The sequence below is a fragment of the Pezoporus flaviventris genome, unplaced genomic scaffold (assembly GCF_033815535.1).
Source record: "Pezoporus flaviventris isolate CSIRO_AGI_PZ_B2104156 unplaced genomic scaffold, CSIRO_AGI_Pfla_v1 ptg000070l, whole genome shotgun sequence".
NCBI lineage: Eukaryota > Metazoa > Chordata > Aves > Psittaciformes > Psittacidae > Pezoporus > Pezoporus flaviventris.
In genome coordinates this window covers 1,862,636-1,890,489 of record NW_026892618.1, presented here as the reverse complement: position 1 = coordinate 1,890,489, position 27,854 = coordinate 1,862,636, and the positions used below count along the sequence as shown (strand labels likewise).

The following is a 27,854-nucleotide window of genomic DNA, read 5'->3' as shown; positions in this document are numbered from 1 at the left end:
GCCATGCCTTCTCCCATAGGATTACATGGCTATGGTATTTCCTGGCATTTTATTATATGCAAAGGGTTGGGAGGTGCTAACAGAAAAGCTTTTCGTTGAGAACTGTTCCAGACCTGTTCCCTCATCTAGCATGGTAAGAAGGGGTATTAGATAATAGAAAGCTTTGAGTCTGCTAAGAGAATTCAGGCTTTGTTTACTTGTGGGCTGTAGCAATCCGGAGTTGTGGATATGTGACGTTCAGCATCTTGTATCATGTGTGTGGCTACTTGCTTGCTTCTTCTGTGGCCAGTGAAGTCATCAGTAGTATTTCCCAAAGTCTTTATCCCAGACCCTAGACAGAAGTATTCTTTCTTTGTAGCCAATTTTAGATGAGGAAGGGAATTTCTTTTTTCCCATTTTGAAGAGAAGTTAGCTGTGGCTTTGTTACCATGAAGCTGTTTAAAAGTGCATCATATGGGACATTTAAAAAGCTTGCCTTGGGGAGATCAGAACTCTGTGGGGTTTTTTGTTGCTGATCCCACTGGCTCAGAGAGGACTTTTGTTCCTTTGAGGACAAATGAGGGAAAACAAAAAGCAAATTAAGGATTTCTCCTTTTCTTTCACAGATGTTGTCAACTTGGATCTGAAGTCTACCCTCAGGGTTCTATACAACCTGTTCACAAAGTACAAGAACATTGAATGACCGTGGAAGCTGCTGAGGTCTTCATCCTTCCAACCTTAGGCAGAAATTACAATAAACACACCCTCTGCACGCTCCCGTTGTGCCTTATGCTATACTTCATGCATTCTTTCTACAGTTGATGTGGTCTGTCTGTAGCTGTTTATATGACAATCCCACTAAAAATAATGCATGTGTATTCTCTAAGTCACTTGAAAATGCGTAGTATTTCACACTTTTACCAGAAGATACTGCTGGGTCTGTTGTTTGTAATGATCAACAAATGTTCTTTTGATAAAGGAAATATACCACTAGCTTCTTTAATAAGCAGGGAAAACATGAGGCTTTCCTCATGGCTGGAGCCTCTTTGATTCTACAATAGAATTTCTTTTGCATAGTCCTTGATTGCAGCTGGCATTTGATGATTTTCCAGGCTTAAGTGTTAGCAATATAAAATCAGCATTGTAATTTATATAGAAGCTGAACCTTTCCTGTTAAATAACGTTTTTTATGTTCTGTTGGGTGGGTGGGGCTGAGGGGAATTATAGGCACTATCTGAAGCTAGTGGCAAAAACTTCAGTTTTTGTGTTAATCTCGTGCTACTCAGTGTTACTTCCATTCAGTGTTTACACAGAGTAAGTCTTTCAGTGGAATGACCAGGTAATCTTTTGATGTCTATTTTTTATTTCATCTCCCTTCTAGGAGAAAATTGGTTGCTAGAGCCACTGTTTCCTGTTTAACACATAGCTTCAATCAGGTCTGGCAGGAACTGGTCAAATGGGCGTGGGCTGAATTAATGCATTTTGCCCACAATCCTTTCTGAAACGAACACAGGGAATAATGAGTTTGACAGTTTAAAGGCTGACTTTATTTCATGTAGCTGAGTTAGAGGCTCAGATTCATTCCTTTTGGAGTTATTGGCAACTGTACAGATCTGGGGCTCAGGCTTTTATAAGCAGAGCTTTATGTATTTTCTTTCCTAAAGAGAAAACCTGAATTTCTGTATAAATAAGAGCTTGCTTTTGCTTAGGGATTGCACTGGACTATTGCAAGAGGCAACCCAATGGTTAGCACTTAAATGTGAAACTCTTCAGTGACCAGTTATGCTGCAAACTAATTCCATCAAGTTGCCCTGTGCCATTCCAAGAAATACTCTGCTAGGCTCTGGCCTAGTCCTACAGTCTTTTAAGGTGTTATGGATTTCAGTGGACTCTGTTTTAAAAAAGGATTGCTAGATTTATCCGGTAGACTCTAGTTACCTTATAGTACTTCACAGGTTTCATTTGTAGAGCTTTTCCTGGCTGATGTGGTAGGTACAGCAGTGCATACAAGAGGGCTGCATTGGAACATGAGTCATCTTGAGTAGAGTTTTGAGGAGAGCTTTGCAAAGGAAATGGGATTGTCATTTCCAGGGTAAATTATTTGTGGAATACACTTATAATAGTGTGGAGTGCACAGGGAACAGATTTGACTGCTGTTTTTATGTATCACAGCAGTAACTATTCTTTTATGGGCAGGCGTCATTTTGCATGAAACATTAGGCAGAGTGCCCCAAAGAGAAAGCAGGTAGTATTGCTCTTCTCCAGGGGCTCCCTGAAGTCCTGTTGTAAATAGGCATCTTCCTTAAAAATTGATTTCTTACACTAAACATTATTTACCCTTCTGAGTTCAAGAGGAAACGTGCTATTTGAATGGTATAATTTAAAAATTGGAATTTTCTCCTTCCCTCCTTAAACATTTTCTTTTAATCTCAGAAAGAAATGGGCTTCTGCATCTTTGTTTCATATTTTGGGGTTCTGAGTAGTATTTGAATGGTTTGGGTCACCTCCCATCACACCTCCAAAACAAAGATGGAAGGAAGTTGCCCTTTATTTCCATGAAAAAAAATCATATATTACCCGAATTTTTAAGGTTCTGTGAGGAATTATTGCTTGTTTGTGCTTTAGAAGGGAGCTGACCTCTTGCTGTTTATACAGAGCCTAGAACAATTGGACTTGAATTTCAGATGAGGCCACTAGACTTTACCATGACACTAGCAATTATTACAAAGGAGACTTTCAGAGGCACTTAAGGCCTGGTGGGTCAGCTCTCCTGGCAAGTTAATGAAATTGTTCTAACTTTTCATGCTGTAAAACAGGGGTGTCATGAGGCTGGAAGGTGATTGAACTGAAAGGTCAGACTTTTAGTTCAATGCAGTATTACTTGTGGAAAACAAGCCTGTTGAAGAGCTTCTCATTCCACCCACTTTCCTTCAGGTGATATGGAAGTGCCGGTACTGTTTGTATTCTCTGAGTAGCTCGGAAGTACCTTCAAAAAATCTAGTTTTTTAAATTGCAAGCAATATTAATATCAAAAGCAAACAAAATAAGAGGAGATTGATAGGAGCAGTTTGCCTTTGGGATGGGGAATGACTATTTCTGAGATGGTATTGTACAGCTGGCATCTTCATTGCATGTGAGCAGATGTGAACATTTTAAAATAGCTTCTGTTTTGTTCAATTATATGCTTCTGGTCACTTTGCAGAAACCTGAGGCCCTTCTGTACAATCTGAGGCATGGGTCCCTATTAGCATTCCATACATTAATATCCCTGTCAGTCAAGACTGCAGGCTAGATGCCCTGAACAGCTTGGGGGAAGGTGTCATACCCTGTTTTGTTATAAGTCTGTTGATAAATGTTGTACAGGGAAAATACATTTTTCATTCCTTGGCTCCTTGCTGTCTAGCTGGCATAGATGCTGTATTTATTGCTAACCAGATTGCAGGCAGGGTGGATTTAACTGAACTCGAGCTTCATCCCAATCAGTCCAGTTTGCAGGAAGAACAACGTAGGTAAAGCTTCTCTAAACACCTGCTTTTGTCATGCCTTTCTGTTACATATGCATGATACTTAGTTCTTTTCCTCTCAAAAAAACCCAAGTCATTGTTAAAAATGTTACTCATGAACTCTTTGTGCTGCTAGAGTTTTAGCTATGTTCCTGGGTGCCAGGAGGGTAGTTCTGAATCGTGTTGAGTTCATCTGGAATGTTGAATGCTCTGTGGCATTAAAGCGTCTGCATTTGTAAGTACATAATGAATGTCTGTCCTTTCCACCCTGTACAGCTTGCCTTCTAGGTGCATCTGCTTGACATACTCAGTTCCACTGAGCTGTATTGCCACAGGAGAAGGCCAGATACTTCTCAGCTGCATCCTGTGTTTCAAGATGAAAAACAAACAGTGGCAGATATTTTAAAATCAGTTTAAACCTTTGTGTGATTTCTGACCCCTCTTCCCCACACCAGTGCTTTCAGTGTTAATGTATTTTTTAAGAGTCTTTTCTACTGTTTTTAGCAGTGCTTACTCTGGATTTCTAACTACTAAAAACCAGCCTTGCAGATAAAATTCTGGACTTGTCACAAAGCTGGATGTCTCCAGCATATGACAAGAGTTGTGTACTGTAAGCAAGTTACAATGCAATGCTATGTTTGCTAAAAATCACAGCAGGAGTGTTATGCATGGTTTGTGACAGTTGTACTATTTATTCAAATAAATAAATAATGATCACTTGGCTTTCTACATCTCCTTTTTTTGCTAAATGGACATGTCTGTGTGAAGAACTTTTGAAAGGTGAACTACAGCCATCTTTTTTTGTCAAGGATTCTAGATGTATAATGATCTCTGAAGACCTAGCAAAGCAGTGATCTTGGATTTCTGGCCCTGGTGCAGGTGATTAAGATTGTACAGGCAGACACAGATGAGCTCTGTCTTTTTATCTGGCAGATGGACACAATGAAGTTAATGTTTTGCCTTCTACAAGAGAAAAGTAACTGAATTACACTTTCTGGTACTGTTAGAAGACTTAAGGCCCAGTTCTTCCACAGCAACACCGAAGTGAAGCCTGACATGCCACAACTAGTCCCATGTGTGCCTACAGAGCACTGGGGAACCCAGAAGTGCAGGTAAATCTGTAGTGATAGTGAAAATGTCTCCATTTGTGTGCTTCCCTTTGGTCTGGTATGGGGAGAGCATAGAGTGGCTCTCCAATAAAGCAAAGCCGTGTGGAGAAGCAGGAAAGTGCATTATCAGAAGTTGTTATTGGTGGGAGTACTGTTGATTCCTTGAATTGTTCTTCAGTGGCTATTTGTATGGGGGCCAGGTGTATGTATGTGTGTGTGTGCATGAAGTGTGCAGTGGGAGTGTACAGAAAGACTGATGGGGGAGAAGGGAATGAAATCAAATGCAACTCTGATAGAGGATTTATTAATGCTATTCTACAAAAGACTGGATACGACATGCACTGGTAGCAACATCATTTCTCAGAGGAAAAAGGGTGCCTGTCCATGTGTGTTTCAGACTTGTTTTTTTTTTAGCACTGGTTCACTGTATTGTGAATGAGGCTTTGAAGAAAGAAGTCCTTTGTGTTGCCATTTGAAATGGGAAGAGACCTAGAAATTACAGATGGGTTTCCCAACATTTAATTCTTCTTCCACCCTCTGCTGATTAGAAACTGGATTTGTCCAGAGTTCGCTATAGCATCTCCAACTGTACCTTCCTTTTGTTTTTTTTTTTACTTACTACATTTCTAGGCTGCTTCACTTCTGCATAGGTAAGAAGGTACACTGGGTCTTTGCTAATTTGATCTATAGTTCTATTTGCTATCTGCTTAGAAAATAGTTAATTTTTCCCTTTCATTAAGGATTTTGGGTTATCAATTACTAAGAATTCATGGGAGCTGGGAATCTGTTTTCAGCCCACTTTTCTTACCAAATTTAGGTCATCCATTCTTGTATGTGGCATAGAGCTAAATACCGTAGTCTCTTAACAGCATTAAACCAGACCAGCTTAATTAGTGTGTCTGCCTACTGTCTCATTCAGGGATTTCATGGAGGACTGCAGAGTTGCATTTGATTTCTCACAGAGTTAATGAATGTATGTGGTACTGGAAGGTAAACGTCGAGGGAAATTGGTTGGTGTAGGGAGCTTTCCCACTTTAATCAGAGCTGGAAAAGGGAAGGAAGAACAGCAGCACTGCCTAGTGGAGATAACTCTTATCTCAGATGAAAGTTTTATGCCCTGGTGTGGCTAATTCTGTAGGGACAAATGAATTAATCTTCCTCTGCCTAGGTTTTTCCTTCTACCAGATAGGTAGAGTAGTGCTGATCTGCTTTATAAAGGGCTCAAAGGACCACGAGTAAAAGGTGTATTGTAGCACCATGATTTTGGCTGCTGTTGGCATTCTATTTTTATATGCAAAGAAAAGTGCCCTGTGAGTCGCCCCAGATGCAGACTAGCACACGGTCATGCCACACAGCGCCATGGAAGAATGATTGTATCTTTTTAATACTTTCTGGTGTTTCAGGGGTTGCAGGGTTGCATGTTTCCTGCATTTGTATTTCTGTTTATTTTAGCCTCCAGCAGGGACCTAGCACATAGACAATTAAGTTCCTGTTAGAACCGTGGTTTCATTTTAGCAGCAGTCAGTACCGGGCTGCACAACTTCCCTCTCGCGTACTCTGCGTACGTCACACTGCCCTGCATGGAAGCCTGCACCTTTGGTGCGGGATACTGCAAGCCTGGGAAGCAGTCCCCTCTCCCCGTAAATTTCATCACGCCTGCTGGGACAAGATCTTAGAAGAGTTTCTGGGAATTACTGAAGGAGAGAATAGTAAGTTCGGGAAAATGGACTCTTTGGGGTGCTTCTTTTTAAATTTTATATATATATATTTAACTGTAAGACTTTCTGTGTCCGCTTGTATTTGCTTTGTGTATCTTGCTAAGACGACATCCCTTCTGATGCTAAGGAGCCAAAATAGCTCTTGAAAGGTCTGGTACTAAACAGGGAAGTAAAAGTAAGTTTTAAACTTATGTATTCTTTTTTTCCCCCCTTTTTTAATAATAGTTTTCTGAAGGCAGAAATTACTCTATTACTATATTACAGATATTACTATTAATTCCCATGAACTTCCCACTTAGTTTTTGTTCCGTCCTTTGTGCAATCTAGTTAGAAAACTCATAGGAAGTGTGTTTGAGCTAATACAGAGTAGGGCCTTTGTCTTTTCAAACAGGAAATAAAACAGTTGAAATGATTTGGTAACACCAGTAGGTGCCTTGTGTATATTCTACAGCTAGTTTGTGCACCAGAGACTACTGGTAGCTTATTAGTGCTTTATATTGTTTATCAGGGATATCTGGGAGCCAGACTCTGTGAAGTAGTAAAAGTTGAGTTGACACAACTAAAAAATTAGTTGTTTCTTTGGTATTTGTGGCATTGCAACATTGTGCAACAGTCTAGCTCTTGATCTGAGAAAAATTCACTTGTTGGCTGCCTTAGGTGGTACAGGAGAACTAAAACACCTCTGTGTGTTTACAGACAAGCCTGTACATCTATGATGTTCTCAGATAATGAGGACCAAATTATGCTATTTCATAGAATCATAGACTGGTTTGGGTTGGAAGAAGCTTGAAGACCATCTACTTCCAACCCCCTGCCATGGGCAGGGACACCTTCTACTTGACCAGGTTACTCAAAGCCCCATCAAGCGGGGCCTTGAACACAGCCAGGGATGGGGCAGCAGCAGCTTTTCTGGGCAGCCTGTGCCAGGGCCTCAGCACCCTCATTGTGAAAAATTTTTCCCCAATGTGTAATCTAAATCTCTAATTTCATTTGAATAATCAATAATTAAACCCCAATTTTATTTAAAAATGTCATCGTGAAATGCTTCTACAAAATATATTCAAGTGGTTGTCTCCTACAATGATCTCTTCTGTATATTACTCTTTGAAATGCTACTGTCTAGGACCGAGCCTTGCAGTAATGCAGCTTGCCACATGAAGGACTGCTTGCAAATGCTAATTATTAATAATAAGCAATGAGTCTATTAAATGTTAAGGAAATGCAGTTTTCAGGCTCTGAAATGGCTGTAGGAAATCAATGTTGATAAATGTGAGGTAAAACACATGGAGGGGGGGATCAATACTAGCTCTACAGGTAAATGATGGGCTTTGAGTGGTGTGTTGCTGTTTTAGGAATAAGGTCTTGGGGATATAATAGATAGTTCCATTAAAGTGTCAACTCTGTGCTCAGCAGTGATCAAAAAAGCAAATACCATTAGGAATTAGGAGGAGAGGAGCTGAGAACAACATTGTGAATACTGTGGTGCACCTCTCTAAATCTGGGCAGGTCTGATTCCCAGCACTTCACCAAAGGCTGTGGTAGCACTGGAGAGAGTTCAGGAGAGTGCAGGCAGGAAGATCAAAGGTATTACAGACTGGTTTCCCTGGGAAGTATAACTAAGATGAAGGCTTTGCTTCCTCAGGTTTGGAAAGAGGTGACTGTTGAAGGTGTAGACATACATATCTACTACTCCATGCAGACATATAACTTGAAGTAGTAACACAGTGACGTGAAGAATGAGTCTGTTGGTCTTCTTTGCACCGTGCATAGTAGGGACCTTCAGGGAAAGCTGGAAGGTGGCACGTTAGAGCAAGCAAGAAGGTGGTAGGGCTTCATGCAAGGTAAAGTCATGATCTTTGGCTCCTCACTGCTGGATGGTGATACACATATTCAAAGGGTGAATGGGAAGTTCATGGGAATTAAATATGTTGGCAGCTTCTAAATACTAGGATGCCGATTTTAATGTAGGAAGGCTGGACTGCAGGCTATTGAAGAGTTTTAGGAAAGTACCTGTGTATGCTTGCTCTCTTCATGGGTGTTTTTTCATCCTAATTTTCTGCTGTAAGGGACTGGATACTAGACAAGCTATCAGTACTAGACAAGGTCCCCAGTATAGCAATTTTAACACTCTACTGAGTAGGACACACAGGTCTGAAGCCTTAGAGGATATTACCTTATGCTATTGCAAATTATTAATTTCAGGTCTTTTCTTACAGGCCTCCAAATTTTATTTTAAAGAGTGGCTTCTGATGTTTGGGTTCCTTGGCCAAAAAGAGACCAAGGATCCGGCAGGCAATACACATCGCTTAGGTGTGTAAATAGTCAAAGTAAGTAAGAGATGTACAAGTTGAGTTAGTGTAAAAGGAAAGCTGAGTTAGTGTAAGCAGTGGTTTGCACAGACAATTACAGAAGACTTATGAGGAGGACTTCCTAAGGTGCAACAGCTATCAGAAACCTAATTTCAAAGTAAGTTGTCCTTAGGTTGCTCTGTATTAATTAACTTTTCTCTTTCAGTTAATTTCATTTGGGTAATCTCGGGTAGTGCAGCTTTTCCTTAGGCACTAAATGACTCATTCTCCTCAATTTTACCAAGAACCTTTTTAGAGACAGCTTTCAGTTTTGCAGCCACCATAATGAAACCAATTCTCTTGTGACCCTTTCTCCTGGTGGTTTGCTGGGAATTTTATGCCTAATTTGTTTTACCAGATTGATATGCAAAAGCATCCAATGGCTATTTTCTACCAATATTCTAACTGAAAAATGCAAGTCAGGGAGCCTTGAGAGGGAGGGCTGCTGATACGGGCATCTTGGGTAGCCAGTAGGAGTCCTCTCCATGTGAACCTCTAACAAGGAGCATCTCACATTCTGTTAAAAAAGAACAAGTAGAGTCAGCCTTCCCTCTCCTACAGTGGCCTCTTTCCTTTCTCTGGCTTCTGCTGTCCTCCAACACAACTCCTAGCTGGGTTGGAAAACTTTACCCATGGTTTTGGGTTTGTTGATAAGACATTTTCACTGTTGCACTGTGTATTGCCGTTCTGCTTTCATTTGAGGACATCTGGGTTGGGAAGGAAAGTCATTCTGCAGTCTGAGTTTAAAATAAAATAATCTTTAAGAAGCCATGCAACTTCACCTAACATAAAGATGGGGTTGTCTATCCAGAAACATGCCATATTTCCCCACAGCGCTACCAGATGGTCTAATAAAGGGAACTGCTTATGTTTATAAGCTTGTCTCAGTAACTTATCTACTGTATTCTTCACTTAATACTTCTTAAGTATTGGTTATTTTCATAGCAGATATCCATTGATACCTTGGAAGTGAAAGCTTTTTAATTTCAATTGAAATAGGATTTTACTAGTCTAATTCAGATGAAACAGAATTAGAATTAAGGCAACTTTTAGGACTTTTGAGGCTTTTTGATGATTAACAGGAAAAAGTCTTTTTAACTTCTTTTTTTTCTTTACACACATTTCAATACATTTTCAGACTTTTTCTTTTACAGCAATCCACCAGTGATGAAATAGTAACAAAAAACCCCTTCAGTTTATTTTATTCTTAGCACCGATTTTGATCTTTACATGCCTTTACCCATGTTCCTTTTCCCCATCAGTTTTACCAGTTTACCGTGAGTGAGAAAAAACAATGGATCCAGACTTCTTAAATGCGTTTACACAGCCTGCTGCAGTTGATCAGTTCCTAGATGAGAGCATCATCGCTCAAGGTATGTACTTTATGAACTAGGACAGGAAAAGGTCCAAAGAATGACCTGAAGAACCAAGGAGAAAATGTGCAGTACAAATGAACTGTGTATTTTTCAGCAGTGGTCCCATGGTTTTATAAGCAGTGGGTAAGATTTGTATGTGTTCTTTGGCTGCTGATTCTCTAGAGGCAAATCTTGAAGGAGCAACACCAATTTTAGCTGTTTTTTTAGCTGAAATTTAAATTTCACATATAAAGATCTGACCAAGTTTTTTTTCCTCTTTCCAGAATTTAGTAAGATCTGTGTAGATCTTACTTATTTGAATTACATTGAAGCATAATTTCCAACATATACCATTTTCTCATTCATAAGTTAAAATAAAAAATGTCAGTGTTGCTACATATGGCAAGTAGCAATACTGGGTAATACTAAACTGATAGCTGATTTTACAGGAAACTCACATTAGTCATACTTGAAAATTGTAATGGATCTTGTTTGCTTCCTTTCATAGGGGAGAAGAAGAAATTCATAAAACCATCCTCAAGCAACAATCCCAAACTGGAAGAATTAAAACTGGTACCGTTTCTTTTACTATATTATTTAACACTCACCTTAAGTTGTTTTAACCTGTCGTATTAATCTAAACCCTGTAAATTACACATCTGTTTGGCCTCAGTTCCCCACTCTTTGTGGATGGGGATGCCCTCTGCTTTTGGCACTTGGGCTCCACGCAAGTAAACCAAAGCTTCAGCTTAAGCACAATGCCAGGATGGCTGGGGCCATACAGAACCAAGCTACAAATGCCTGTGTCACCCAAGAGTGGTCACTGCTGTGTGTAAAGTGGAGCGTAGATTTAAAACCTGAGTTTTATCTTATCTGATACCTCTCCTAACTTGAGATGTGAGCCACACTGGAAGTACCGAGTTGATACTTCATTGTAATTATAGTGTAATAGCAATAAGAATCCAGCTGGAACTGTGACTGAAAGCAACCCTATATCAGCATTTACTGTGACTAAATAGATGTGTGGATACATGGAAGTTTCCTACCCTGACCCCATGATACCAAGTTTTAGGATTGCTGTGCTGATTTGCATTAGTCTTCTGTCTTGTCTTCTACCTCCAGTGGCAGCTGGCTCAGCTGCAATGCTGCGTGACAAGGATAGCATAGAGCAGAGGGAAAAGGGATGACGGATGTTCAAATCACCAAGAATTCAGGAGAAAAGCTTTCAAGTTGTTGTATAGTGTGTTGTCTGCTTGAGGTAACTGTGAAGAATGAATCCTATTTCACAGGAAAGCATTTTATTTTGAAAATCTCCCCTGTGTATTCAATCAGTGTGTTTCTCTAAATGGTACAGCCCAGGGGAAGGCTAGCATACTGATATTTCCTGGAAGAAAAGTGCCATGTCTCTTACGAGACCATCACTTCTTGTATTATGGAGATATTAGAATTATTATAAATACGATGTAAACCAGCTTAGGCTGTTTGCTGGTGTGTGTATATTGTGGCATTCATAAATCCATAAATATGTGCATTTCTTGATTATGTTTTCTTAAACCTTTGTGCACATTTGATGAAAAAGATTTGATTTTTGTGTCAGCCTTTCACAATGTTTTTATACAAAAGACAAAATCTGAAAGGAGGTGCTGCAAAATGCAATTATATTGTCTACAGAGATCCTAAATTTGTATCTGCCAAAAATGAAGAGCTTTCCTCAGTTTATGAAGATTTTTGTGAGCTTCAGTGCTTAATCTACTGCCTGTCAGAGACTCCTGAAATGGTGTTCTTCACTGTCTCATTTTTTTTCTTTGGATGATGAGGAGGTGGAAATTGGGTCCCAAGAAACAAAGTCCTCTGGGTGCCCATTGGTGCCACTGGTTGCCTTCTTAATATGAAGAATTCATTGCTCATCCAGAGAAGAGATTGGGATGTGGGAGGACAGGGAGGTATCTTCAAGGGAAGCAAAGAAACTTGCTTGGGAGAAAGACGCTGTTCCACTGCACTTTTGTTTTGAGAAAGCTTTGGGGAATTAAGGAATGCAAAATGGATTGCTGTAGTTACTGTAAGTATCGAACTGTACCTAAAATAGAAGATAGTTGCATTTGAAGGTCAGTAGGAAACTTCTTTAGACATAACACTCTGCAGCTGAGTGGGGCCCCAACAACTGAACTGAAAGCCAAGTTGTGTGAGCTGCAGGCTGTGGATGTGGCTGTTTAAAGCCAAGACAGTAAACGAGTGATCTCAGAGGTGTATACTCAGCAGTGCTTTCTGCTTTTCCAACTTCCATCTGCTTGTGTCGTTTCATTTGTGGTACCCCTCTATCACTTACACATCTAAGGTGTCAATAGGTCTTAACCTGTTAAGCAGCATTAGTTGAGGAGCATGGCTTTCTGCTCTACAAAATTCTTGTTACTTCTCAGCTGAGAAAATATATTCCAAACACTTTGACAGCTTCTCAGTTTAGGCAAGTGCTGTGCCAGGCCTTGTTTGTTTGTTTTTTGTACAGTTTCAAGCTTCTCAGAGGTATTTTATGTTTCCAACTTGCTTTTTACATTTTTGTTAATGTTGGCTAAATTACAGGGGTCTGCTGTGAATTTTCGCCTCTGTTTACAGCGAGTGAGAAGGGTGTTACCCACACAACAAACCCCAGACACTCACTTGTAGCAATAATAGAAAGACAAGCAATACCCATCCCTTTTCTGGAAGGTTCTTGTTAACAGCTGGCTGTGGCTACTGCTTTCCAGTTCTGCTTCAGCAGGTCACCTTCCATTTCTATTGACACATGGATAAAACACATGCTTGGAGAAGCGCAGAGGAGCTCCCTTAGTCTCCCATGTAGGAGCACAGACCAAAAGGAAGGGGCTGCAGAGGCAAGGGATGTAACTGGAAGGTGATTTCTTTCCAGCTGTAGATAGCCCTTGGCTTCCCAAGCAGCTTCCCCTTGCAAAGGCAGGAAGGATATTGAAAAGGGTGATAGGAAGACTGCCACATAAGAAAGTGAAGTAAACAAAATGCTTCCCCCCCCCCCCCCGAAGAGTATTTGGAGACAGATTAGGACAAAATTGCAGAAAGAGAAAAAAATAGGAGAGGGAAGAAAGGAGTGCTAGTAACATAGATGATTACAAGAAACAATGAAGAGAATAAGTGAAGCCACTTGTCTTACAAACTTTTGTTTGACTGTTGAATTTGTGTGAATCCTGTGACATCTAATGAAGGCGGGGGTTGGGAAAAGTACTTTGCAGCCTCTTTCCTGAGGGAAGAGGGAGTAGGATCTGTCTCTCCACCTGTATAACTATTTCTACAAAATTCATAGGAATGTAGTTTGTGAGATGTCTATTTCACTTGAAAATTAGGGAGAACTAACTGATACTTTGTTTCCCTTTAAAAAACAACCAAAAAGCACAAAGGAAGTGGAGGTTGAAATCAAATCAAGGTGTAAGATAAGGGACTAATGAGAAAGGTGAAACACAATATAGCACTGAGTGCTGTACTCTGTAAACAACAAGAATATAATTGCCAGCTACTTTGTTTTCCTTCACAGTTATTGATTGACTGGATTAACACAACTCTGAAAGAGGAACACATAGTAGTTAAAAGTCTGGAAGAAGATCTGTATGATGGGCTGGTACTTCATCATCTCTTGGGTAAGCTGTTGTTCCCAAACACATCGTGGAGTTACTTCGAGATCAGAGAATGAACCTCACAAATTGCAATCTGCTGGAGTCTTACTTCTCGCTAATGGAAAAAGCACTACACTGGGAGCCATCTCTGATTATTGCAATTCTGAGCAAATGCCTGATGATCCACTATTGGTTTTATGTAATTATTTTTCTTCAAAGAAAGTCTTTTTACCTGCTAGTTAACATAATAGAAAGGTTAACTTTGAAGTGTGAAATTACAGTGCTTCTAAATGGAAGGAGGGCTTCATAAACCAGGAGCTCGAAGGTGATTTCTGATGCTACCAGAAGCATTGGATGGAATCAGCACTATAATTAATATGTTTTCCTTCTTTTTTTTTTTTTAAAAAAAAAGGAAAAAAAATAGGTCTAAAGCAGTGGGCTGGAATTGGAACAGATGGAAATCTAATAGGCTCTCTACAGTATGAAGTGCTTGTATAAAAACAGGACCTTGGAGCAGCCTGTTCTATTTCTGTTTCTCCATATCTCTTGTTTCTACTTAATTTTTCTTCCCCTTTTTATTTTTTGGGGGATATCTTTCAAATCATATCTCTTTTTCACTAAAGCTGAGGGCAGCAGCATGAGCAGGATTGGCTTATTTTCGCAGTTTACTTGCCTGAGCAACAAGCTGGGATATCTTCTATATATGTGAGTTGATGTTGCCTGTGTACACCATTTACAGGAAAGATGCACTCATTGGATTCCTGTAGCTTCTACTGGGAAAAGGAGGAGCGTGGAGTGCTAAGATGAGGGCAAGTAATGACTTGAGTCCTCTCCCTGTTTCAGAGTTTCACTGATTTTATTGAGGCTTTCAGAAAGCACAGGATGTGGGTCTGTGGTGGAAGCTATTAGGTGGTAGTGAAAACTTAAAATGAGAATTTGTGTGCTTTGCTGTAATTTTATGTTTCTTTTTTTTTTTCCTTATGGTGGTGTTGAAATACATCCTTCTCCTCCTTCCTTTGGACTCTGTCAAAGAAAACCTAGGATCTCTCAAGCTGGATGTTGACAAGATCGCATTAACAGAAAAAAAGCAGCGACAGAAACTCTCTGTGATTCTGGAAGCTGTGGCTAAGTGTTTGCAACTGGAAAAAAGTCAGCTGAAATGGAGTGTGGAATGTAGGTGCAGAATTGAAATTGGAGAAAATCATCCACAACAGGGCTTCCTCTGCTGTATGGCTGCTGTGAGGCAAAGGGGTGCCAGAACACTGATTAAATAACCTGTTTTCAATTACCAGTTGAATCAAAAGTGAGACAGGACTAACTGACCCTGACTGCATCATGCAAGCCACATCCTCTAAGTGTGTGGCTTGTGAACCTTTTCAAGCTCCTCATCATTCATGTGTATGTCTCACAAAAAGGACTTTTAAGGTGTGGTATTGCTGAACTGTGGTATTATAGAAACTGCAGTCTGATGTTTCACCTGTGTTATAGCCCTCTTTGACTTTGGGATCTTCTGCACAGGGAGAATTTATGACATTAAAGTGAATTTATTATATTACTTGTGTTGCACGCTAACCATTGTTTTCTTTCTTTACATGGAATAGCTATCTTGATAAAGGACTTAGTGAGCACACTGCATCTTCTGGTTGCAATAGCGAAGCACTTTGAACCCAACCTGGCCATGCCTCCGAGTGTTCAAGTGGAAACAATCACCATTGAGGTAATTATAGTGTCAATATTTGTTACAGTAGATCCTAGAGACCTTCTATCAAGACTAATTTGCTTACAATTAGGGAGAAATGTGTGTGAAAAAGATATTTGTATTCTGTGAACTGTGCCTTTTAATTTCAGTTTGTTGGTCTAGACTATAATGTTCTCGGTTCAAATGCTGTCTCTTTAAAAGTTAGAAACACTATGCTGGTTTTTCTCCTTGATCAAAGGAATGATCCAAACACAAAACAGCTGTTGATCTCTGTAAAAAAAGGAAAAATAAGAAATTCTGCTGTTAGTATCTCTAAGTGTTTTAAAGTAGAAGCCTGCACTCATAAGTCATGACACTGGTATAATGCTGAGGGCTTATTTCTTTAGGGGAGAGAAGTGTTTACTCCCCTTCAACTGGGGTCACATTTTGGTATTTTTCTGTACAAGCTGAGATCTGCATGCTTTCTTCCTCTATTTAGTTTCTTAAAGTCAACTCTGGGACTTTAGGAGAACATCAGATATTCCTCAATTTGGGATATAATTGCAAAAATGTGTTACAGTTTTAACAGAGAGTTTGCAAATCATTGGTGTAGGGAGCCAAGTGCATGGTCTGTATGGCATGACCTAGCACTCTTCCCTCTTTGGAGCTGATCATAACTGGAACTGAAATGAAACATGCCTTTGAGTTACCTGTGTCACTTCAGGAGGTTTAAATGTACCCTGGAGGGACAGCTTCTTCTAGGGCTTGGTTCTGCAAAGGTAGCTGTTGTGACCCCAACCCAGCTGAGCATTTCAGCAGAGAAGTGGTCTCTCTGATATCTAATGGGACCCCAAATTGTGAATTTGGAGCTGCCCACGCTCCTGTCGTGTGGGTCTGATCAGTGACAGCCCGACCTTTCATCTAATGCCTTATGGGCCTGAGAGTGCCTCAGCAGATGCTGGTGTGAAACTGCAGCATCAGAAAGGGCTGTTCACCCTGAGACAGAGAAGGGGCAATGGAAATAAGAGGGTTGTGGTAGTGAGTTGATCCCCCATAAGGAGAAATCAATACCTTCGATGGGAAAGGTAGTCATTAGGTCAAAAATGAGGAAAGCTCCTGAAGGCACTGCTCAGAAGAGGGGCAAAGGCTGGAAGGCTGAAATGTTGAGAAAACCCAAGGCAGACCAGAGAAGGCCTGGCCTTTCTGCAACACGTGCCTGCAGGAAGGACCTGTCTTGCTCTGGTGGGGCTGGGTGCCCTCTTCTTCAGTGACGAGGAGTCGCTCAGCATGTAAACAGAGAATGTTTTTCACTGCCTGAGAAAGCAGTGAAAACCAAGGACTTTTCTGTGATGAGATGTGTGCCAGGTGTCTGAATAAAGCGGTATGCTTGCCCATCCTCTCCTGTCTCTTTAGGGTGACAGCTGGATTGAAGCTGTTCTTTTGATACTATGTGGAGTACTAAGAACTATATACAGGAAAAAAAAAAATGCAAGAACATAAGCAGGTATCCCAGATGGCTTCAGAAATAGTAAGAATTGCCATCCTAAATATAAGCAACCCACCAAACCTACAGGGAGGATTCATTGATAGGTTGCAGGCCGTGGTATGAGGTTATTATAAAGCAGAGATGACCACCTCCTGTCCTGCAAAACTGAGAAATGCATCAAGCTGCTTTGTGCAGGCAGTGATTTCCTTTATGTAATGTAGTATAATCAAGACTCCAGGCAAACATGCCAGCCTCTGAACTTCACCAGCTGAGGGACCATGTACCTCTCCTTCAGCTTCCTCTTATGGGGAAGTTAAGTATCTTATGTTTGAAGAGTAAAGGGAGCAGAAGGGAGCAGCAACCTCTCAAACTGCCTGTAGCAATTGTACTGGACTTCTTGAATAAATGCCTTCTGGTAATCATTTAAGGGAGCAAACAGGTCACGAAATCCTCATTAATGGTTACAGGGTGGGTTTTTTTTTGTGTAACAAACCCAAAAGCATTTATTGTCCTTTCAACAGAACACCTCCAGAGGATTAAAGACAGCAAATGCAGTGGAATATATCACAGAAAACAAGTAAGAGGGGATATATCTGGTTTTTACATTGTCAGTCAGAAAGGAAATACTGTGGGTTTTTTTCCCCTTATAAAAAATAGCTGGGGATCGTGATGATGAAAAAATGCATAAACCCAGGTGTGCATATGTATGCAGATTGTTTCTCTGATTTCTTTCCTTTTTTTTTCTTTTTTTGCTTTTCAGATTTGGTGTTATGGTATAACGCCCTTCTTTACTCTTTACATAAAATTACCTAAAATAATGTGTATGATCATTTCTGAGGCTTAGTGTTTGTCATAACCATGGAATATAGTAACAAATATTATAATAAAAATCCAGTACTGTAAAATTACCTGTCCCAGACTAAACTGGAAATTTTCTAAAGCCACAGTGGTTTAAATCTACTTTTATTTTGTTGCTATGGTGTCATTAAATAAAGATAAAGGAGGCAGTTCTGTTCTTATTTTACTGTGAAAGAAAAGACTGAGCTTGCTGAGTTTGAAAGGTACTGTCATTATTAAAGGATTCAAGTAGCAGTATCCTATTTATATGTTGAGAAAGTATGGATGTAATTTCAAGAGCGAGAAATGGATTTGCCTACTATCTTTTATGTGATAGAACATCTTCAAATTCTACTATCATGAGCAGCATAGTGGAAGAGAATATTATGGGTTTGGCTTATTATAAAATAAGTGTTTGTTGGTCTGTGGGCCACTTAAAACCTCATATACTTCCAAGAGTCTGCACAGTTATACAGTACACTTAAAAATGTTAGAAAATTACTCTGACAAAAAGCTAATGACACTTTGTACTGTATCTCCTGCTTTACAAGATAGCTGATGGCCCAGATAAGCTTTGCTTGTGAAAAAGATTAGTTCTGCTGAATGCTGTTTCTAATTCTTGCTTTTTATTGCACTTTTAGGGAGAATTTAGAAGCACAGCCAAGTAAGTACGGGTATTGCCAAATTCAGTGTTTTAGTGTTATGTGCTATTCTATACCACATTATGATCATTTCTCAGATAAAATCAGTATTGCTGCCACTACAGTTAATAGAGATTCATGGATTTCTCCTAGTGCTTTTTTTCCAAATGTCTTCTGTTAATGTCTGTTCATATCAACACAACATAGTTCAGAAATTGGGTGGTCACTTTGCCCAGGATTACAGAGAGCAGATGGGAGGTGAGACAAGAAACAGTTGGTTGATGACCCAACAGAGAAGACCTGGCTGGGGGGCAAAGTATGTCTTGGATTTACACATTGACCTCATTCACTGTTGAAACTATTTATGAGCATAATGTCTTGAGAATTGTGTGTCTTGTTGCTACCGCTTTCAATGTAGTTTCCTTTCTGTAGTTTGCAAATGAAATTCTGAAGTCTGCTGGTGCTTGACTATGGATGGCAGCTCAGTAAAACCAACATCCCCAGAGCGTTTACCCTAAGGGCTTTTGAGGGCTGTGAAACACTTGAGGTGAAAAATGTCCATCTGGGCAGAACCAGCTGAAGGTTGGGGCACTGCTTCAGGCTTCAGTGTGAGCTACTCTTCCTTGCTGCAAAGAATCATGTTTCATCTGCAGTGAATCAAGGCAACTGTTTAATTCTCTGCTGTGCCCTTTATGTTAGCATTTTCATCTTTTGTAGAGGTGCAGACTCTCTCATTTAGTACTTATTTATCATTTATTCCACTGAGTGGTCTCTAATGTGGGCTGTAATTGTGAAAAAAACCCTCTGTAATTAGGTGTTTCTTCCAGTGGGCTGATTCTGCTGTGAAGAGAAATCTGAAATTCACTCTTCAAAATGCTCCCTCTCTCCATTTTTTGACACAGCTTGTTTAACAGAGAGAAATCCCAAAGCGTGGCTCCAGAAGAGGGCTCTCTAGTTTGTAAGACTGTTGAAGGTTTCAGACTGTTGCTCAGTGTTTTGTTTGATGGATTCAGCTATTCCCTGATGTTGCTCCTGCAGCAGCCCCCTAACAGGGAGAATGGAGAAACCAGAGGAAACCTTTTTGCAGCGGAGACTTCTCTGTTGCTGGCTTCTGGGAGGAATCTTCCTTAAGCAAAGCTGCCTTCACTTTCCTGTACTGTTGAAACTAGTTCTCCATTTAGTTATGCTTCCAGAGTGCCCTTGATTTTTAAGGATGTTTTGAATACCTTATTCATGCTTGAAGCAGAGCAGTCTTATGGCCAGGTTACTGTGAAGAGATGTGTCCTGTTCTTGCTAAACCTGGGCAGAAAATGGAGGTGAGGGTGGGCATACACAAGGATTTCAATGAATCCCATTTCCTTGGAGATCTTTAAACTTGTGCTAGTTCTCTGTCGCAGCACTGCTGACACTGGTTTAGTGCCCTCTTTTAAACTGGATGGCAGCACTGGTTATTTTTGAGGTCTGTGAATTTGCAGAGTAAGGGCAGTGTCTCCAAGCCCAATATCAAGTTTGTGGTTTTTTGAAGGAAAGGGGCTGGTTTGCTGCAAATTTGATGCAACTGATGTTTATGTTAAAATGTATAGCTTTCTACTCAGCTTGCAGTATTTTTCCCCAGAGGTTCAGGGTTTAAAAAAAAAGAATAGGAAAAGAGGTAAACTGTAGAGATGCGGAACTTTGACATTACTCAGGCTGGTGGCAGCACAAATCTTGAGAACCTCTGCAGGCAAAAATTACAGAGGTGAATGAAGTAAACCGTGTTCTCTGATGTAGTCAGGCTGAACGGAAGCTGCTCACCCAGTCCTCTGAGAAATACAAAAGCAGGAATTTTCCCCATCTCCCTGTGGCTCTCTTCCTCCTTGACTTATAAGGTGTGAACCTTCTGGAGCCACTTCAAATCTCTGATCTGACAGTTATTCTGAATAATGACAATTAATGTTGTTTTGATTCAGAAGATGATGCCTTTGATGAATTATTTAGCCGTGCTCCAGATAAAGTGGATGCTGTAAAAAAGGTAATTTACTTTTTTAATAGACATCAAAATTTGTAAGGTAAAACATAATTCTTTTTCAACACTGAAAAAGAAGTTATCTTTTCTTCCACCCTCTCTTCCCATTCTGTTTTCTTTAGGTATTATTGCAATTTGTCAACCAGCATGTTGGAAAATTAGGACTAAACGTGAAAGACATCAGCTCTCAGGTAGCCTGCTGTAAGCTGCATGTTAACCATGTTTTGTCAGCTGTCAGTGTTTACTCTCACCATTAGGATTCCTCCCTTTTGCTGTAGTAATTTGAAACATGGCAACATAACAATTATTTCTAGCTTCAGGTTAAGATATCAGGCTTCAGTCTCTTAAGTTTCTAAAGCTAATGAGTAATGAAAAAATATAACTTTGTATTGAGTGGTGCCTTTGTAATGCTATAGAGGGTAATTTTCAGAGTCTGCCCAACTCCTGTGGGTGCTCTTTCTGTCAGGATAGAAATAAAGGTGTTCTGACAATTAAACTGAAAGCCAAGCTGATTGCTGGTGCTTAACGATTTTTAATGCTGGATTTGCTTCACGGTAGGAAGACCTGATTTTCACTGCATCCCATCTTCTGACTTGGGATAACCACCCTGCGTGCTGATGCGAGGGGCACAACTGCACCTCTGCTGTCCTCCTCCACTGCTGCTGCCTCCAGGGAGGGTGGACAGCAGCTCATGCAGAGCCAGGGAGTGCAGCATCCTCCCTGCACCTCTCCAGGGAGTGAGTGAGCTATGGGAGATGAGCTCACGGGTGTCCCTCGTGGCTTTTTCATTCTCTGCTTCTGCAGACATGCATGCAGAAATCAGCTCACTGATCTTGCTTTACTCCAAGCATTGAAAACCTTGGTGCAGGTGCAGTCCCTGCCATTTATGCCACATGGATGAAAAGCGGATCTGTGCTCTCATGCTCTTCTGGGTTTTCCTGGTGGGTAACTGTGAGAAAGGAAGTTTCATAAGTGTTTTATAATAACAAACACTTACAGGCTGCCCAGGGGGTTGTGGAGTTTCCCTTTCTGGAGACATTCAAAACCCACCTGTACACGTTCCTGTGCAACCTGCTCTAGGTGGCTGTGCCTTGGTTGAACCAGATGGTTACCAGAGGTCCCTTCTAACCCTAATGAATTTGTGATTCTGTGAAATCTCAGGCAGTAGGCACAATTTTCTTTTATTTATACTTACACATTTGTTGCTTGTGGTTGTCTGTAGTCTCTTCACATCTGGAATAGTTTGTTTTAATAGCTGTGTTTTTACAAGGTCTTATTTTCACTAACATGAACTTGGGAGCCTTATGTAACTAAATGCGAAGTTCACTATAGAAGAGGTTGAGGGAGCTGAGTCATTAGGCTGTCTGCTTGCCAGAGTACCGTTTAAATTCCTTTATTGCTAGAATGGCATTTATTGGAGTAACTTACTAAAAGCCAATATAATAAATAATATTAAGATCATTCTTCATCTAGTTTACAGATGGAGTTATCCTGCTTCTGTTAATTGGACAACTGGAGGGTTACTTTCTGAATTTAAGGCATTTCTTCCTGACTCCAGCCAGCAGCATGGAGATGGTAGGTTGTTATTTAGTTGCTTAGAGCTTGAAGCTTCAAACGTCTGTTTAGTGCTTCTGTATGTCAGTTAAACTAGAGCTCTAAATTGCTGCTGCTGCATGTGAAGTCTTAAGCATTCAGCGTTTGCAGGACAGTGGCTTGGGACAGTACAACCACGTGCACTGCACGTTAAAATACCTTGGAACAGGTCAATATCGTCTTCAAAGTCAGTTGTTATCTCACGGGTGGCACACTATTGTTACTTGCATTTTTTGGCAGAGACGTGCTTCTGAAGCCTTCTGGCGAAATACAGAGGGTCTGTGTGGTGGGGAATTGGTATGCTGTCTGTTACAAGTCTGTCCTGCAAACAACATTTTTAAGTGGATGACACCCCTTCCATAGCAGAACTGGATCTCTATAGGTTTCCATAGGCTATCCTAAAAATATACCTTAATCAAGACATGAACAGAACATTTTGAGGGCCCCCTATGTGCTTTGGAAGCTCTCAAGAGTTTACATTTTTTCCTTTCCCAAGGCTGGGATCTGTAACCTACCCAGCCAGACTAGAGGTTGACACCTTTTTCAACCTCTACCAGGCAGAATTCATCGTTGCTTTAAAAGAACAAGCTGGCAGCAGCCAGATGCCAAATGCCCCCACCACAGATCTGGGGTGTTACCTATTTTGAAATATTTCAGATATTTTCAAATTGTCTCCACTGCAGGCAGAGATTGTTCATGTGATCACTGAATAGCTCTGAAAATCTTGAAACCTGTTTTTCCTGGGTTGTATTCTGTTAGATCTGTGAAGGTGAAACTTGTCAGATCCTTTTTGCTTGAGAACTGCCAGAGAAGGGAATCTCTCCTCTGGCGTGGTTTGCATTATAGCTTCCTTGCACAGACAAGACTTTCATCTAATTCCCAACCTCCCTGCAGTTAATCTTCCTGGGCAATATTTATTTGTAATGAAAATTCTCAGAGGTCCTGTATTAATATATAAATACTCCTGTGGAGTTTTTCATCAAAGCATTTGAAAGCACAATTGCCTGAGGCCTGTGTTCAAATTCTGTCAAAATCTGTTGCTGTCAGTTGAGTGTTTAAGGTATTAGGAAAATCCAGATTTCTTCAAATCTAAGAACAGGGAAAATTTATTTTGAAGGGTTGAATCAAACAAAATCAAAACATTTCCCTGCAGTTATTTTTCTTCCCTTTCTCCTCTTCCACTCAGTTTTCAAACTTTTTTCTCTAGTCTGTTGACTTGGAAATAATTTTTTAACATTTCCATTAACATAGAAAACCTTTTATTTTTGGTTCAGCTCTTTTCAACCTCACAGATCTTTTTCAAGAAATGAAATACCCCTAAATTTCACTTACAGATCAGAGCCCTGACTTCATAGTTCTTAACTTGCACATGCTGGTCATATAATGGGGTTGGGTACTGCTTCAGTACAATTCTGTATGTCCTAGTAATTTCATTTTAGCAATGTTGCTTCTGTGTACTGGACTTATTGTTGAACAGTTTGCCGAAGTGGTATTTACCATTTGTTTCTCCTCTGATGTTCATTGCCAGATGAAAAATGAGATGACAGTGTAACTAAAAATATTGAGCGACCATAGTTCAACTGTCATTTGTACACAAAATACGTCTTCCAATTCCCCTGGGCTTTCTAACTCCCTGTCATTTTAGACATTAATTGGTACTGTAAAGTATGAAAATGAAACTTTTCCTGAGATTTAAAACATGTCACTTGTGTTATAAAAATGGTGACAGCCACACGCACTGTTGTGATCGGTGCAGCGCATCAACTTTTCTTTCAAGCTGAAAGCTCGTGGTTGAAAGCTGGTACGTACACTTCATGAATCACAAAGAGGGGGAATTGGGAGGGAAGCAGTGATTCTAAGGAGGAAATAGAAACAAGAAATAAGGAGGGCAGCAGCCCACGTTAGAGAGACAGGAGGGGTGAGGAAAGCAGGTACAGAAATCCAGGAGGTGACTCATCTAGAAGTGTAAGAAGACAGCAGTGTGTAGGTAGGTTTGTTGCAGGGTTTTTCAGTGTTTATCACCAAAAAATTAGGTTTACAAGTAACTGTAAAGGAAGTCCATCTCTGGGCACTCCTGTGCATAGAAAGTTGTGTATTCTGAGACAAAGAGTATCTTCACAGAATAGGTCAGGCTGCAGTTAAGGGTGAACTTTGCACAGTCAGGAGACAAAGATGATGATGATGGAGGGCCCCTCTGCTCATCAAAACTGTGTGAGCTTGGTACTTTTGCCAAAACAGGCCCAGAGCTGAAAAACCCTAAAAGTCTTGACTTCTGTCCAGTTGTAAATCCTAGAGAATTTTCCAGCTCTTCTGAGTCTGGAAGCACAGGTGGATGAAACAACTTATTTTTCTAGGTTTTCTTTCTTCGGTGATTGTCAGTATTTCTGTCTGAAGATTTATTTTGAAATCTGCATCTTGTTCCTTGCAAATGTCACACACATTACAGGGAGGGAAATGTGCCCCTTTTACCTGTGATGGTTCATTAATGAAACATTTGATTAATTCATTCCAATCAGAAAATTTTGTAGATCTGTGTGAGCTTAAGCTCACCTGATTGCTGACTATCAGAGGAAGAAAACAAGCCTGAATCCAAACTGATGGTCTCAGTCTCTTGTAAACCCTACAACCAGGTAAAAAATAGGTCTATTGCTTCACTTCAGAGCACACAGTTTTGCTTGGCTTATGCTTGGGGGACCTATGTGCTTATTGGCAAAAGATAATAGGCAACAGCACAGCAGTAGTTATGATGTGCCTCCCAAAGGATGAATTGCTCAGTAGCCTAAGGAATGTATGAAGAGACAATTTGAAGTTTGTTCAGGCACTGGGTTATTTAAAAGATGTGTAGATGTGGCATTTAGGGACGTGGTTTAGTGATGGACTTGTCAGTCCTGGGATAACAACTGGCCTTGAAAATCTTAAAGGTCTTGTCCAACCTAGATGATTCTGATTAGAAGAAAGGAGCTTCCTAACTACCATCCAAGTAAACAACTACTCTTAAGCCGTTAGAAGGTATTAATGGGATGTAATATTACTTAAAAAAAAATCATTCATGGCTACTGCATGTATGTGTGATGCTGCTTTTATGTGGGGAAAGTAGAGAACAACCAGCAAGGAAAAATCAGAACAACCCCCCCCAGCCTTCATTCACAGATGTGTGCTTAATTTCTCATGAGTAGTATTAAGGATATCATCACTGTTGTTACTGTGTATAGACATCTTTATATATTAAAGCATAAACTTCTAGCTCACAAGTATTAGCTGATCAGAAGATTTGCAGTCTTTATAACTGAATTAAATAAAGAGAACTTTTTCCTTATGTGTTTTTTGTTTGTTCCAAATATGGAAAATGTATGAACATTGTTGAAGAAATAGAAATAAATTCCATGCATCTATTAGATTCTGAGTCTAGCCTGTTTTCCCCATGGAAACATCCATTAACACAAGACTTTCACATGCAAGGTCTATTTTTAAATAAATGGATTCTTCTGCCCATCTCATGGGATACCTTTTGTAGGAGACAGATTTCACATCCAATTTTATATGGTAATTGCTAGATATTGTGAAGAGCACTCCATCAAGACAGAGGAGACAGATATGAGTACATATTTATGAATCGGTATCTTCAGCTACTAAAAAAATACTTTTTAAAACCTCCTGGCGACTGCACTGCTGGGTGGAAAATATTTTCTGTTATATTGATCTTTCTCTCTTTCTCCCATCAACAGCTTCACAACGTTAACCTTGCACTGGACCTGCTGGCAGATGGAGGCCTTCTGAATTTTTCAGTGAACTCTGAAGGTGCGTCATGACATGCAAACTTGTCTGGAGTAGAATTGCTAATATCCAGGCAAAAGTTAGGGCAATTGAAGGAAGCAGATTCTGCAGCATGACACTGACACATTTCATTTACGGCTGCCCATAGCTCCTCATTCAGAATGAATTGTAATAAATCTGAGAATCGTTTTCAACAATATTTCTATACTAAAAATGTTGACTGTTATAGGTTTAGTAATTTTGCACTAAACTTAAACTATTTAGTAGGTCAGGATTTGTTGAAGATTTCAAACAGAGGCAGCTCCTAGGGAAATTACAACAACTGAGCTCGATGGAAAATTATTTTTCTATCTCATAAGACAGTGCACTAAAACCAAGCTCATTTCATATGGGGAGAGACCTTGCAGAATATGTCCTGAAAATCAGAAACACTGATCACTCTCTTCAAACCCAGAAGAGCTCAGGGGTCAGTGTCCTGACTGTGAAATTCATAGGTTTTAAGTTGCTCTTCTGCCTAGTTCAGACCTGGGAGCTGAATCTTGATCTCCTGCATCCAAGTGAATGCTTTCATCACTAATTCAATGTGCATGCATGCTTCTTTTGGATGAGTCTAATTTTCCAATTGAAAAAATGGTCCAAAGACAAATTTCTGACCAGCTCCTGGTTGAATGAGAGACGTGGTTATGTTAATGGATGGTGCTGTGACTGCTTAGCCTGACCCTTTGCAGGGCACATGACCTCACCCCATCATTCCTTCATCAAGCTCAAAAGCTTGTTGAATAAAGAAATAAAATCTTTACTAAAAATAGGAAACATTGTCTCTTTCCCTGTTATTCATTTATGAACAAGTGGGTGCATGTGTTTAGTACATACCCAATGGCATCATGGAAAGGTAGAATTTTTGTTTTTTCTTTTGTTTTCTTTTTCCACTAATGCTTTGGTGATGTCAGCAATTTGTATGGTGGGCATGCATGAATTGTAGGCTTTCTGCTGTATTGCATAGAGCTAGGAGTTTGGAAAGCTATTTACGTTAACTTTGAAAAGAGTAAACGCATGAGCTCAGATCTCCATGCTGAGATCCACCTTTTGTATGAAGAGAGATAAACCTATGCTTGCTTTCCTTCCCTCTGGCTATTCTGCATTGCCTCAAACACAGAATTGATCAGTAAAAGAAATACTGGTGTGAGCACCTGCAGATACTTTAGCTTCACTGGGAAAATCCTCAGTTAATGATTGATTTTAGTATGATTTAGGGGTACTTATTACAGCTACACTATTTAGACTTTACTAGTGTTTCATTATTAGTCTTTCTCCTGGTGATTTACAGCACTGTAAGAACAGTAAAACCTCTAAATCAGTTACCCTCTTCCATTGCAATTACTAAATACAAGAGCAGTTGATTTTGCCGAGAGCATGGAAGCTGAAAACCAAATGTAAAAAGAACACAGCTAATGGCAGTGAAACATAATGGAAACGTTACAACCGAAAAATAAAGTATCAACTAATTCCCAGTATGATTCCTGCCATACAGGAATCTTTCAAAAATAAAATTGTAACGCCCTAAATGATCCAATCTGTTCTTTGCTAGTGAAGAATTATTTCTTACTATGCATTATTTATCCTGTCTTCCAGCAAAACAATGCAGTGAAATGAACTTGTCCTTAAGTTCATTTAATGAATAAATAATTTTTCTAGCTCTGTAGTTCCTGGTTTGCTTCTTGTTACAATTAGGTTGTCTAAGCCTACTTTATAACTGAGGAAAGGTGGAAGATTGTCTTTGGCAATTGCAGTCTGTTTCTATTCCAGGAATTGCTAATGCTTCCCATCTGGTTTTATTGTTTCTGGTTTGTGTATCCACAGATATCGTGAACGGAGATATGAAGACTACAATGCGAATTCTATATTGCTTGTATTCCAAATACAAATCCAAGGAAACATGAGCAAGGCCAAGATCTTGGGCTTTGTTTTTTGTTGGTTTTTCTTTTCCCTAGCGTGTCATGGTCAGATTTTTGGATTCCCCGCTCTGTTTGCCACTGTTTATGTGCATGCACGTGTCTGACACTTGCTGTATTAACATTGTATATGCAAGTATGTATTCATGCAAGTTTTCACGTAAGCCTGAGTAACTAAGTGTGCGTGTGCCCAGGGCCAGTGTATTGTGTAATTCTGTGGCTGTAGCTCTTGCTACAGACCCTGTCTCCTGTTCTGTCT

General features: G+C 40.0%; 2 protein-coding genes across 4 annotated transcripts in view; both read left to right on the top strand.

Moving 5' to 3' along the window:
* PARVB (parvin beta) overlaps nt 1-4,199 on the top strand; it is a 70,386-nt gene extending 66,187 nt beyond the window's left edge. For all 3 annotated transcript variants that reach the window (XM_061472059.1, XM_061472061.1, XM_061472060.1), the window contains exon 13: nt 606-4,199. In XM_061472059.1, coding sequence (XP_061328043.1) covers nt 606-682 — 77 coding nt within the window. In that variant the 3' untranslated portion in view covers nt 683-4,199. The remainder of the gene's footprint in view (nt 1-605) is intronic.
* A 5,707-nt stretch (nt 4,200-9,906) lies between these two features.
* Nucleotides 9,907-27,610, top strand: PARVG (parvin gamma). Its single transcript, XM_061472057.1, has 12 exons — nt 9,907-10,030; nt 10,521-10,585; nt 13,551-13,653; nt 14,662-14,802; nt 15,231-15,346; nt 17,315-17,370; nt 18,272-18,294; nt 20,221-20,282; nt 20,399-20,467; nt 21,750-21,851; nt 25,595-25,667; nt 27,504-27,610. The coding sequence occupies exons 1-12, from the start codon at nt 9,952-9,954 to the stop codon at nt 27,581-27,583; spliced, it is 969 nt and encodes a 322-aa protein (XP_061328041.1). The 5' UTR covers nt 9,907-9,951; the 3' UTR covers nt 27,584-27,610.
* The last annotated feature ends 244 nt before the right edge of the window (nt 27,611-27,854 follow it).